Raw genomic sequence first — 13,088 nt, forward strand, 5'->3', positions numbered from 1 at the left:
CCCCATTCTCAGCTCTAGGCTAGCAGCGGTCAGGAAGACCCGGAAGATGCAGCAGGGACCATGAGTGATCTTGGTAAGCAGGAACATGGGTTTTCTTTTTCCCATGGGAAAATGCAAATATTTCCTTTTAAAAGGGAAACCATGGGTTTCCACATCTTCAAACAGCTCTCTGCAGGCTGGCAGAGTTCCAGCCTGTAAGAGCTACTTGCAAACAGGTGGGAAACTAAATCAGGGGCAGCCATGGAGCCTGCCCGGCCCAATGATGTGTGTGTGGGTGGGCATGGGGGCTGTGTGGGAAGAGGGAACTTTGTATGGGGGCACAGGATGGGGGTTGCCACCACTGCCCCCCATGGCACACAGCCATCACCAATGGCAGCTGCTGTGTAGCCAGCAGCAGGCCCTTGGGATGCTCATGGCCTGCTGCAGGCAAAACCCTCCAGTGGTACACAGCACTTGAAGGTGCAGTCCTGCATGAAGGTGCATGCCAGTGGGCCAGGCCAACTCCATGCACCATGTGTAGCCCCTGGGAATCAGGTGACACCATGTGCCACAGGGGAACTCTGCCCACAGCTAGTCATGAGCACTCCGAGGGCGCACTGCTGTGTGATGCGGAGGGAGGCAGGGGGGTGGCTGTGTAGTGGGCCCCCCCACAAAACTCACTCCCTCACAAACCCCACACTCCAAACCCCCTCATGAATCCCCCCACAATCCACCCACAAATTCCACATACTGCTCATACACCCTTCCACAAACTCCACACTCACAACCCCGCTGCACCCCCAAGCCCCATCCCTACAACTCCCCCTCACAATCCATCCACAAGCCCTATCACCCCTACATCCCCCACAAACCCCACCCCCACCCCCACCAACAAAACCCACATCCTCCCCACACCCAATCTGGGGGGTTGGGGTGGAGGTGGCATCAGGGGTGGGTGATGGTCAGGGTGGGGGACTGAAGTGGTAGCAGGGTTTATGGGTGTATGTAATGGGCCAGGGGTGGCAGCAGGGGTGTGTGTATGTGTGAGAGAGAGAGAGGGAAAGAGATGGAGGGACTGTTCTGGGTAGGAGAAGCCACTGAAGCTGGGCTTGGAGATCTTTGCCTCACTAGAATAGCTTGTGCAGGGGGAGGCCAGCCTGGAAGGGAAGGGGCTTGCCCAGCCCAGGCCCTCAGCCCCAGTCAAGGGCTTCCCAAGAACAGCATGGGGATCACTGGGGCCTGGACACAGGCACAGGGAGCAGAACAGCAAGGGCTGGCACTGCTCAGATTCACAAAGCAGTGGGTAGGACAGCTGCAGCTGGACCTGTGTCCTGGTGTTGGGAGGGAGCTGGTGCCAGGAGGGATTAAGCAGGGATCAGACAAGGGCTGCAGGTTAGGAGTGAGGGGCACTGGCAAGGCTGTGGGTTGGGGAGTCAGGGGCAAGGGCATGGGCTGCGGCAGGGCACTAACATATCACTGCTGCTCAATGCCACAAAGCAGCTGCAAGTCCAGTTGCAGCTGTCCCCACATCCTGGTTAGAGAAGGGGGTGGGGGAACTCTGATTTTACTATGATAAAAGAACCAAAAGCAAATGCCAAAGTATATAGATATTTAGAATTTATTTTATTATGATGATAGAGGCATTGACAGGCTTCCAGACTGCTTTAAAATTGCAGATATATCAATAATACTTTGCCCAATTAATCTATATATAGTGGTGTTTCATTTAAATGGTGGAAGAATGCAGATTTTGGGTATTTTAATGAGAGAATTTGGGGTTTTTATCATATGATTTGCAATTTTTAAACAGGGAACACCAGGATCGTTGCTGGTGAGGCAAGTAGCCAGATCCAGGCAAAGGAGCATGCCCAGGGCCAGCACTGGGGACCCAGCTAGGGGGTAGACAAGGTGGCTGAACTCCTAGCCATTTGGGGCCAGGAGAACATGCTTCAACAGTTCAAAGTGGGCCACCACAATGAGCACATATTCTGGGTGATACCTGCTGAGATGATAGAGCAGCGGCACCAGAAGACATGATAGGAGTGCTGTATGAAGACCAACTGTGCAGCCACAGCCCTGGCAGCTGGCTCAGAGGTTCAGGAGGCTTTTCTGTGGTGCCCATGCCACAGCTCAGGTGGTCGTTTGGTCCCCATGTGGGTCTGTCAGGTGTGCAGCCATGGGACCGCAGATCCAAGGAGGCGGATGCTGTTGCAGGTGCCAGCATGTCACAGCCAGCAGCCCCCACTGCCAGACTGCTGCAGTGGGTAGAGAGTTCAGGGGCTACTCTAAGTTAGGGCTGCTTCAGCACTGTCCAGCTGGCACAAAGGGTAGTGTCCTCAGATACCAACTGGCCAGGCTTCAGAAGCTCCCAAGGGCAAGCAGCCCTGCTCACCAGGGCAGGTTTTTATCCTGTTGGGGCCAACACAGATGCTAGCCCCAGCCTCTAGCTCCCCCTGGCCGAAGGTCCAGGAGGAACTGGGCAGGTTCAGTTTGCCCTAAGTGTCACAATTTGCCCCACGCCAAAGTGCATGTTCAGGCACATGTGCTGAGGCATAAATCTCCGGCACAAATTTGTACTGCTGCTACTTGAGCTGCTCCAAGCACACTTGCCTGTACATGTGGATGTGCCCTATGGCTGTGTCACCTTCTGCTGCTGCTAGTTGTCTCCAGGGAACACCTGTACCATGTGCCCTCCGGCACTCAGCAGGTTACCCCAGCTGAGGAAGGGGAGGCTGGGGTGGACTGGGTCCAGCAGTCTTACCTGGAGCCCTGGGGCCTCCTGTGGCTGCAGCAGTGGTGATCCTGTCATTCAGAGCCTGGCTGGCAGCTGGATTCTGGCTCTGGCCAGCCAGGCCCTGGTTTTGGGTTGCACGTGCTGTCCCCATGTGTGCTACCCCACTTTTTTTTGTGTGGGTTTTTTGACCCCGGGATCTCCTGGAGTCAACTCCCACCCACACACTGTTACCTTGCAGCACAGAGAAGACCTGCATGTCTGTGGTGCCACATACCACATGGCCACACTCGTCTGGACGCTGTCCTGATTCTATGATTCTAACATCACTGGCACCTATCATGTGTGGTTTGTTTTTACTCTTATAGCCTCTCCAGAACAAAAATGTTGTTTGTAGTGTCACAGTGGGATGTTTTACTTTAGTAGAATGATCTAGTACCTTGAAAATAAGTCCGGAAACTTTGAACTTGAGCCAATATTCTATGGGAAGCCATTATAAAGAGCCCAGGGTTGGCCAGATGTGTTCACAGTAACCTGTGGTACTGACAAGATGCACCTTCAAGTTTCTGGACTAGTTGGCATTTCTTAAGGAACGGTGATCAGTTTAAAAGTTGTGATGGATTCTTTCAGGACAGTCTCTTTTTGGTTGGGGTTAAGAATCTGGAGGTGCCCCCACACATCCCCATTAGCTACATTGTTCAGACACTGATGCTTGAAGGAGACTTCCAAACACTTCCTTCTTCCATAGTGCTTTAAAGCTTTACTTGGTAGCAATGTTCCCTTTCCTCTGTCATTATGTGAGAGAAGATTGGAAAAAACAGCAGTTTAAACTAACGCTGTCCTCTGCATCCCACAGTGCATCTTGTGGTCTCTGTCTGTTTTATGGATTACTTTGGAATAGAGCCTGTGCTTCTACTGCATTTGTGCCTTGCACAGCTCCTGGCATAATGATGATAATAACTGAAAAAAGAATAGTTAGCAGATGACCTGGCTATCTCTGAAACAGAGTGGATTGAGCCAACATAGATCCTTTTGTGTCAAAGCAAATGTGCAATGATTTCAGGGTCAACAGATTCAGCAATCTTTGCCTCCCAGGCCTGTCTAATGCTGTATGATGGATGCTTTATAAGCATGAGCCATGAATTATTCACAAGCTGGAAGTAGTACACAGCATCAAGTTTGCATTAGTGTAATGTACAGTTCAGTGAGCATATGGCCTTATATGGCCATAATGTCATACTGAGCATATCCCATACAGTGTGTCTTCCCAAAGTATTAAAAATTCAGATAATGAAAGGACTATGTAATAAGGGGTTTGACTCATGACCAGTGCTATCAACATACTAGAACAGTCTTGTGAACATACCTGTGGATTGCACTTTCTCTTGTAAAGTATTCTGAGCTGAGGATCTTTGATAATCAGGCATTTTTAGTACAAATCACTTGACCTTGCTTTTAACTTTCTTGTCACATACTTGCTGCTCTAAAGAGCCTCTAAAGAGAAATTCCTCTAAAGATCAGCTCTAAAAGCACAAAAATCTATTGCCACTTCAACCCCTGTTGTTAAAGTTGGGAAGACCAAGACTGAAGGAGCTGTAGCGAGAAAATTATTTGCTGCAGAATCATATAATTGGTAATCTACTTCCCACATGAACAAGTGTCTCTTGGAGCAACAGAATGGAATTTAAGAGCTGAGCATTACTGTGATACCTGACAATATAAACATTGGATACCATCCTCCTCCTCATTACAGATCACGTCAAAGTGAAGTAGAGCAGAAGACCAGATTAAACAAAAAGCAGAATTCCCATGGCTCCTGGAAGCAAATAAGGCAATAATCTCTCAAAATCTCTTTAGGGTTTGAATATGTTGTAATGTTGGAGGCAACTATATTGGTACTCATGAGCATAATGAAGGAGGAGGTGCACAAAAATAGCAGCAGCTACATTCCTGGCCTGTCTGCTACCATGAGAGCCTGGATATAATGCAGTTGCATGTGCTGCTGCTGCCCAGAGCATTCAAGTGTCCAGTTACACCTCTGCGTGGTGCTACGTCCAACCCAGACTTAAAAGACAATAGTTCGTAGCAAGTCTCATGACAAGTAGGAATGATGCTGCTCTACTAACAGTCTACCTCCTTCTGCTATTCTGGCTCCTTTCAGTGAGGTAGAATTATTAATTTATATAGCAAGGATTATAAAATCCACCCTCAATGAGATTCTGAAAAAATCATCAAATAATCTTCTTCTGTAGTATGGCTGTAGGGGTAGGTTAGAAACAAAAGCTTGTATCTGAACACCTCAGAAATTTCAGGATAACTTGATCTAGTCTTCAAAGCTGCTTTTTCATAAATAATTAAGGGAATTTACTAGTGTAACTGCCTTAAGCCTACCAACTCAAACGATTTAAAACTCAAATCTTTGATCAATGGGTTTTTGTTTTATGACATACATATCTATGGAAAAGAATAGATTGCATCAGAACCATAATTCCCTCTGTGTGCGAAGATACAGATAGACAACAAAAAACTATTTCAGATAAGTGGTTTTATCTAATGGCACACTGTGATTAAACTAATATGTATTTCCTACATTTTCTTTATTCCTGTAGAATCAGGAAACCAATGTTAACAAGAAAAGATATAAGGTAGAATCTTGGAAATTCCTCTTCTTTCAGCCTCTTCAAAGTTTAATAATTTAGCAAGTGCTAAGTAGCAAAAAATTATCAAAGGCAAAATATTCAAACTGAGAGTTTTAGCTTTTCAGACTTTTAACAAAAAAGTGAAAGCTGCCCTCAACAGATTACAAAATCATGGAGGTCAGCAAAGCATCAAAAGAGATATCAAGATTACACATAGAGGACCAGCTTCCTTCTGAGATAATAGAAGATCACAATGAGGTGAGTGATGACTTACACTATCAGTAAACGTGAAGAGACAAGGTAATTGTATCTACTGAGATAGGAGAAGACAGGAGCAACTGGCATATACAAGAACTGATGTTCTGGATGAGACAGGCCCACTGTAGATTATTTACTCAGTGGGCCTGTCTCATCTACAGCTGAGATTACAAACTCAGTACTGCAGCCACTGATCCTACTGAAGACATTTTCAAATAAATAGAGAGCAATGCTGTCCCTGGCTTAAATATCATCCACTGGCTACACTGAAAATTGCATTGTGAGTAGAGCACTGCTGTGATGGAAGACTTAAGTGAATCTGTGTTGGGACCAAATCTTGGAAATATGCCCAGAAAAAATGGAATGTCAGATTTAAAGAGCTGACTTGCATCCTGCTAAAGAAAAAAGTTTCAAGAGCAGCAGTTTCTCTGATTACCTTAATAGAAAATAGCAAGTTGTTACACAGTAGACCAAGTGTGATAAAAAGATATAACTATCTTTAAGATAAGAATGAAATATACCAAGTGAATTACTTCCTATTTTAGGGGTGGAAGAGGGTGTGCGATTCTAGTTTCTTATTTTAGATGAATTTTTTCCTCCTTCCTTCTCCTTGATTTCTTGTTTCTGCATGAAGATGTCCAAAATGCCTTGAGATTTTACCTATGCAGATGTTTAAAACTTGTCACCTGGGGGTAGCAGGAAAACAATAATTTTTTACCCACAAGTCAAACTTTGGCATCCTCATTAAAATAGAATGACATAGAATGTTACTAGAAAAGCCTCTAGTTGCTTCCTTTTTTAAAACATAAGGAATCAATGACTATAATAGTAAGATAATGGTAGTTAATTTCTTCAGTTGGCAGTTGTCAACCTGCTGTTGGACTTCTAAAGGCAACCATTTATACAAGCTTAGTGCAGTGATCTCTAATTAGAAAAACTATTGTAAAATGGACATCATTAGTTTACTCTTCTGGACAGATTTTTATTATTCACATTTGCAAGAAAGTATTTGTTTTTAAAAACAAACCAGAAACTAAGATACTGGTGTAGGTAAAATAATCTCTGTTTGGGCATGCTAAAAGCAGGTAAACGCTGGGCCTGGGAAAATTAATTCTGGCCCGAACTGTGCTGGAGTTTATTCAGTTGTGCTAATTGTACATGTAGATGTACCCCTTCTGTATTGCATGCTAGTGTTTCCAGTAGTAACAATACAGTGTCTTGACAATAGATCTAGAAACCATATTACTACGGAGCAGTCTGCAAATGTACAGTGGTCTAACATAAGTGCTGACACACAGGAAAATGGGAATGCTTTGTGTGATGTTGTTACATTGCACAAGTCAGTCACTCAGTAAAATTCACTCCTTAAATATTTACAGAACTGTTCTAAAATAATGCTCAATGCTTCTTATTCCTTTTTATGACTAAAAATTGTCAGAAAGAATCAAGAAACAACAGCAGTAGATGCTTCTCTTTAACTTCTTGCAGAATTTACACAAAACCATGTATGACATTTTTAAATGGAGGCCAGGTACTTCAAATGCTAGGTGAATAGCCTCATCACATAATTCTAGTCTGTTTATAAATAGTGCTTTTTAATGTTTTGTATGTTTGCAAGCACAAATTTAATGGGAGCAGGCTACCCATCTTATTTTGATGTCATACTGGGCACATCTACATGACATACTACATTGCTGTAGCAATGAGCTACGTCGTCATAGCTCAGTGCTATGGCAATGTAGCATCGAAAAATAACAGTGCACTGGCAGGACTATGCAGTACCAGTGGGTACTGCACAGTCATTTAGTACTTGCTTACTGCTAAAGCAAATACTAAATGACTGCACAGTACCAAATGTGCAGTCAGGGGCATGTGCAGATGTGCCCGCTATGAAGTGAACCAAGATTAATAGTGTGAGGGATTGTAAAATAGGCGACAAAGTGAATTAGAATTTGAAAGTATCCAGAAAAGCTAACAAAAAACAGACTTCTCATAATACAGTCTTCTAAGAGTATATGCCTACACCATAATAGAATAAATAGACATAAATTATTATGGGACTACACATTAATAGAGTTAACATACTGAGATATACTCAGAGTTTATGGCCAGGACTAATAAGGAAAGCAGGGCAATGTGGCATCTTAACCTGTAAGATGGTACACTAACCTGCCTTCTGCTTATCTTAGACTAACACAGTCAACTACCTCTCATTACCAATATATCTCTCAATTACACCTGTGTGTATAGAAAGTAACAGCACTGAGAATCTAGCCCTCCCTGAGCTGGATCACTCATGTTAGCAAGATACAGAAATGTGTTCTTTTAAAATCTTGCCACTTTTAGGTAATATAAAAAAAGGTTAAATTCAGCTTATATTATCTATGGGTGTGTCTACACATGCATTTACTCCAGTTTAGATTTACTGTGCAGTAAGATACTGTAGAGTAAGGGTTTTTGGGTAGGTGTCTACACATGCAGAGATTAGAGATCAGATTTGCTCCCAGTTCCCTGAAGCCCTGTAATGAGCCTCTGTGGCCAGTGGAAGGAGCTCCAGGCTCTCCCTAGGTGTTAGCCCAGGGGCTGTCAGGGAGCACTGGGCCAAGAGTGTCTCTTGGTCCTGGGGAGCTGCCTGCTTCTGGGGTAGGGACAATGTCCCCTTGCCCGAGCCGCAGGGGGCTCATGGCTCCCTGATCGGGGCACGGGGCTTGGAAATATTTGCAGGCTAGGAGCTTGCTGCTAGCTGCCCCACTGGTGGATCAGAGCAGGAGGCTGGGACCTGCTCCACCTCTGCAGCTCTTCCTCAGTCCGGTGCCTCAATCATCCAATTGGGGCATAAAGCTGGGACCTGCCCCTGACTAACTCCCAGCCAGCCCCACGGTTGTGCAGGGAAGTCTGCATGTGCAGCCCAGAGCTGGTTGGGGACTGCCCAAAATACGACAGTCCCCAGTCACCTCCAGGCTGCACATGCTTTCCCACATATCCTGGGGCTGGCTGGGAACTATCTTGGTCAGGGGCAGGTCCCCCATGTGGTGACATTCCCCATGCATGAACTGTCCCCATGCAGGGAGCTCCCAGCCCTGCTCCATGATTGCAATTACAATTGCAGAGTGAGGGCTGGGAAGCTTGTTCCCCATAGAGCTCCACAAGTGCAGAGCTGCAGGGGGAACAGGTAGGGCAGCTTGTTCTCCTCCCTCCCCCCAGCTCTGTGCTCACAGGGCTTGGAGGAAAAAAAAGCTCCCCAGCCTAGTCCCCCACCAGCTCTGTGCTCATGGAGCTGGGTAGGGAAGAAGCTCCCCAGCCCCCACCAGCAGGGAGCTCCCAGTACCAGCTCTGCAACCACTGAGCCATTGCTGGGAGATGCTTTTCTCCCAGCCTGAGCCTCATGGTTTCAGGGCTTGGGCTGGAAGACCCTTATCTCCCAGCCTGAGCCCTGTGATAATGGGGAACAAAGGTCTTCCAGCCTAAGCCCCACAACTATGGGGCTCAGGCTGGGAGATAAGCAACTCTGAATCTAAGCCCTGTGACCTTGGGGCCTGGGCTGGGAGACAATGGTATCCCAGGCCCCTGCTCCCCAATCACAGTGGCGGAGCTGGGGCTGGGAGCTCCACAATGGCAATCTGGGAGCAGGGGGCTTGAAGCTCCCTGTTGCCAGGCCAGGGCAGCAGGCAGCTTCCAGGCACAGGGAGCTATCTTCTGTCCCCAGTGGACAGCTGACAGGGAGCTGATTTGGTTATCAGACAGGCATCTACATGAGTGCTACGGCACCATTACTAATTCCAAGTACATTTGCTACTTGCATTTGCAAGCATGTAAGCATTTGTAAGCATGTGTATGTGTAGACCCACATGCTTTCTTCACAATAAACTATGTTAATTCACCATTAAGTGCCTTATGTAGATGCGCCCTAGGTGTATTCCAGACTAGTGAATAAAAGGATCATTTGGAATCATGAAAATACAGTGAATATCCATCTCCACTGTTATATAAGGTACAGACAAGATATGAAAGGTTATCACTGTACTATAGTACATCATCCAGCCAATCTCTTAACAAATATGAATATGTGACCTCAGCTGACTTCCTGCCCCTGGGGCAGGGGGCTGAGCTCGATGATCTTCTGAGGTCCCTTCCAGCCCTAATGTCTATGAAATCTATGAAATAATACCGAAGATAGATAGTTGCTGCAGATGCTAATCCCTTTAACTGAACAGTTTCAATAAAAGGAATGCATCGTTTTTTGAACTACTTGATTTTTTTCACATGATAAAGTGCAGCCAACCTTGCAGTTCATCTCACCTCTACTTTGATAGCAATTCACTGTAATTCTCTGTATGAGAATTATTTGGCAAATAGAAGATAGATTAAATATGAACAGGTAGTTAATCAACTTCTGTTTAAGAACTGACTGCAAACATGAAAGCATTGGAACACCAATTTATAATAGATATTTATAAATGAGATAAATTTTCACATATGTTTTACAAAGTACAGGGAGGCAAGTATTTTAACATGACCAAAAATGGAGATGTTTTTCTCTACTTCCTGATGCTTAGTAAAGATGAAGAATTTAAAGAGGAATAGCAAATGTTTTAAATATTAAAGCATGGACTGGATTTTTGTTATATGAGGAGTGGTTGGAGCAAAAAGTATTTAAATTGTTTCATGGTATAATTTACTGTGTCAATGTAAGAAAGACTATCAATAAATGTAGGACTGTAGTACATCAGGCATACAGTTAATATATTTTCATTTGTCATGGATTCTTTGTAAAGTGAAACTCTATTACCTTTCAGTAATGCTGTCAGGATAGCTAAATCAATGTCCTGATGTCCCTCCGATCCCATGCGAAACACCGTAATCTGCAATTTTAGAAGACAATGCTACTGTTAGAAACATGTTAATTTTCTCGAATACAGTATAGAAATTAAATCAGTGCAGCATTTGATATGAAAACATCCCAACGGCTGCAGGATGACTGTCCAACAATAGTCAGATAATGTAAAGTATATTAGATAGAATTACCATAAATAGGATTTTTATGCAATAACCTTCACCAGAAGTGGTGGCAGTAAATTCTGTTAAATTAGCATATAACAAAACCAAGGCAATTTCTTTCTACTGATAAATAAGTACAGGGCTTAAACTGAAGATTGAGTAGCATACCTAGATTTTTAAAAAGTTAAATTAAATAGATCCCCTTTATTCCTTCAGCTGAGTTAAACAGGGATATGTTTGATGCAATACATTTATAAATATAGAAAGAGATAATGGAGTATGATGTTTTCTAGACGTTTACTACTCAAACACTTACTCAGCACCATTACTTCACAGAGCAGAAAGTTAGCTATGTATCTGCCTTGCACTGTAAGCTAGAATAAGACTTATAATGAATATTGAAGCAAGCTTGGTTTATGGGATCACTGACCCAGGTCTAAAATACAGAAATTTCTTAAATAGTGAGGCTCTTGATGAGCATACATCCCCTGTAATTAGTGACTTATATCCTATTACTAGTCACTGACAGAGATGTGTCTTTTCTGTAGACCATATAAGCCCTGGCTACAATTAAAGTGAAATATTTAGGTAAATTCTCTTGCCTTTTTTTCTATGAAGATACCTGCTTTCACTCTTTTCCTCCCTCTTACTGGAACAAAAGGGAAACAATGGGCATCCCAAACGTTTTATGTGTGTGCTTGTGCATGCATGTGCATATGTGCACACACACATGCTATTTCTCCAAAACCACCTTGAACATTACAGAAATGCATTTCTCTTTTTATATCAGTTTTTTCCATGTCCCCTATGAGAACTGTCATTATATATTGCCTTCAAAAAATAGTTTGCTTTATATAACTTGTTTACTTCAAATGGTATTATGTCCCAATATCAATTCAAAATAACCTCTTCAATCCCTTCCTTTCTCCCAACATATTTCTCCAATCCTTAGGAAATATAAGGATGTGTAAAATTGTAGTTAGGATGCTAATGAAAAGGATATAGAGATGGGTCTGAAGGGAACATCATATCCAGCTCACTAGAACCCTGCCTATCTGTATAATTTTCCCAACTGGAACAACTGAATGCCCCAGTTTCCATCACTTTGGGAAAGTATAGCTTATGATCCTAGTCTGGATCTGAATTTCATATCTCTACCCTAAAACTACATTAGCACGACCTCTTTGCAATGCATTTCTTGATATATTTTTTCATTTAACAAATTGGTAGTAGAGCATGTCATCTCCACTGTTTGTGCAACAGAAATCTTCTCAACCCAGGGACCTCTTAGGATACAGATAGCTATACCTCATTATCTTTATATAAACATGTATATATTAAAGCACCATTATTTAGAACTGCATAACTATCATCCTGGTTAGATACCTTTAGCTGCTAGGCACTCAATAAATTTCTCTTTATCAAAAACAACATATGTTACTGATGAGCAGACACTGTAGCTCTGCAGAATCTAAGGGCTATTCTACATATGGGTATTTTTCATTACTATCACTAGTATAAACTATTCAATTGCTTAAAATGGCTTAAGTTTATGTAGCCAAATCAGGTATTTTACCTAATTAAGGCAAACTAGTTGAATCACAATGTAGATTAGTTTAAATGCATTTGTACTGAGCATCTTAAATTGATTGAATTACATTAGTATAATTTTCTATAGATAAACCCTTAAGTAATTAAATTATGATGTTTAGATGAATCTGCCATTCCCTCCAGGACAATATAAAAGTTCTAACCTCTCTTTTGCACAAAATATTACTATCAAACATCCTTATATCTCCCAGAAAACCTTAAGACTCTCTCATTCTCCATAGGTTGAGAGGTGTTAATTGTTGCAGAGGTGTTAATTGTTCCAGTGTCATTTCCTGTTCTTCAGACCTGTAGATGATACTGCTTCTCAAACATTCTACTTTTCCATTCAAAATACCTTACAAATGTGTCTTAAAGGAAATCTGATTAATCCCATGACATGTAGATAAATTTCATTTCACATTTTCATTGACCACACCATATTTTGAAGCACAGAAGTTAAGAGCCATGAAGTCAAGCTGGGAGGGAAAACAAGGAGAAAACTTTTCTTCATTTCTTTCCAGCAAGGAAGAAGGGGGAAATCCCTTGTCATTAGGCCTGTGTAAATAGGGAAGTATTCGATTTGGATTCAGATTCAGCTGATTCAGAGGACAGTGGTTCAATCTGGAGATTTGGATCACTGTCCTGAATTGATTCAGCTGAATTAGCTTTCATAGATTTCATAGACATCAGGGCTGGAAGGGACCTTGGAAGATCATCGAGTTCAGCCCCCCGCCCAAAGGGCAGGAAGTCAGCTGGGGTCATAGGATCCCAGCAAGATAAGAATTGAATTTGCTCCTGAAGGTGTTCAGTGTAGGTGCTTGAACCACCTCCGATGGCAGACTGTTCCAGACCTTGGGGGCTTGGACGGTAAAGAAATTCTTCCTTATGTCCAG

General features: G+C 43.3%; 1 protein-coding gene across 1 annotated transcript in view; it reads right to left on the reverse strand.

Moving 5' to 3' along the window:
* The window catches only part of TRPM3 (transient receptor potential cation channel subfamily M member 3), a 253,510-nt gene that overhangs the window by 106,784 nt on the left and 133,638 nt on the right, over nt 1-13,088 (reverse strand). The window contains exon 9 of the mRNA XM_019555208.1: nt 10,397-10,469. Within this exon, the coding sequence (XP_019410753.1) occupies nt 10,397-10,469 (73 nt within the window). The remainder of the gene's footprint in view (nt 1-10,396; nt 10,470-13,088) is intronic.

This window comes from Crocodylus porosus, unplaced genomic scaffold (assembly GCF_001723895.1).
Source record: "Crocodylus porosus isolate Cpor-Errol unplaced genomic scaffold, CroPor_comp1, whole genome shotgun sequence".
Lineage (NCBI taxonomy): Eukaryota > Metazoa > Chordata > Crocodylia > Crocodylidae > Crocodylus > Crocodylus porosus.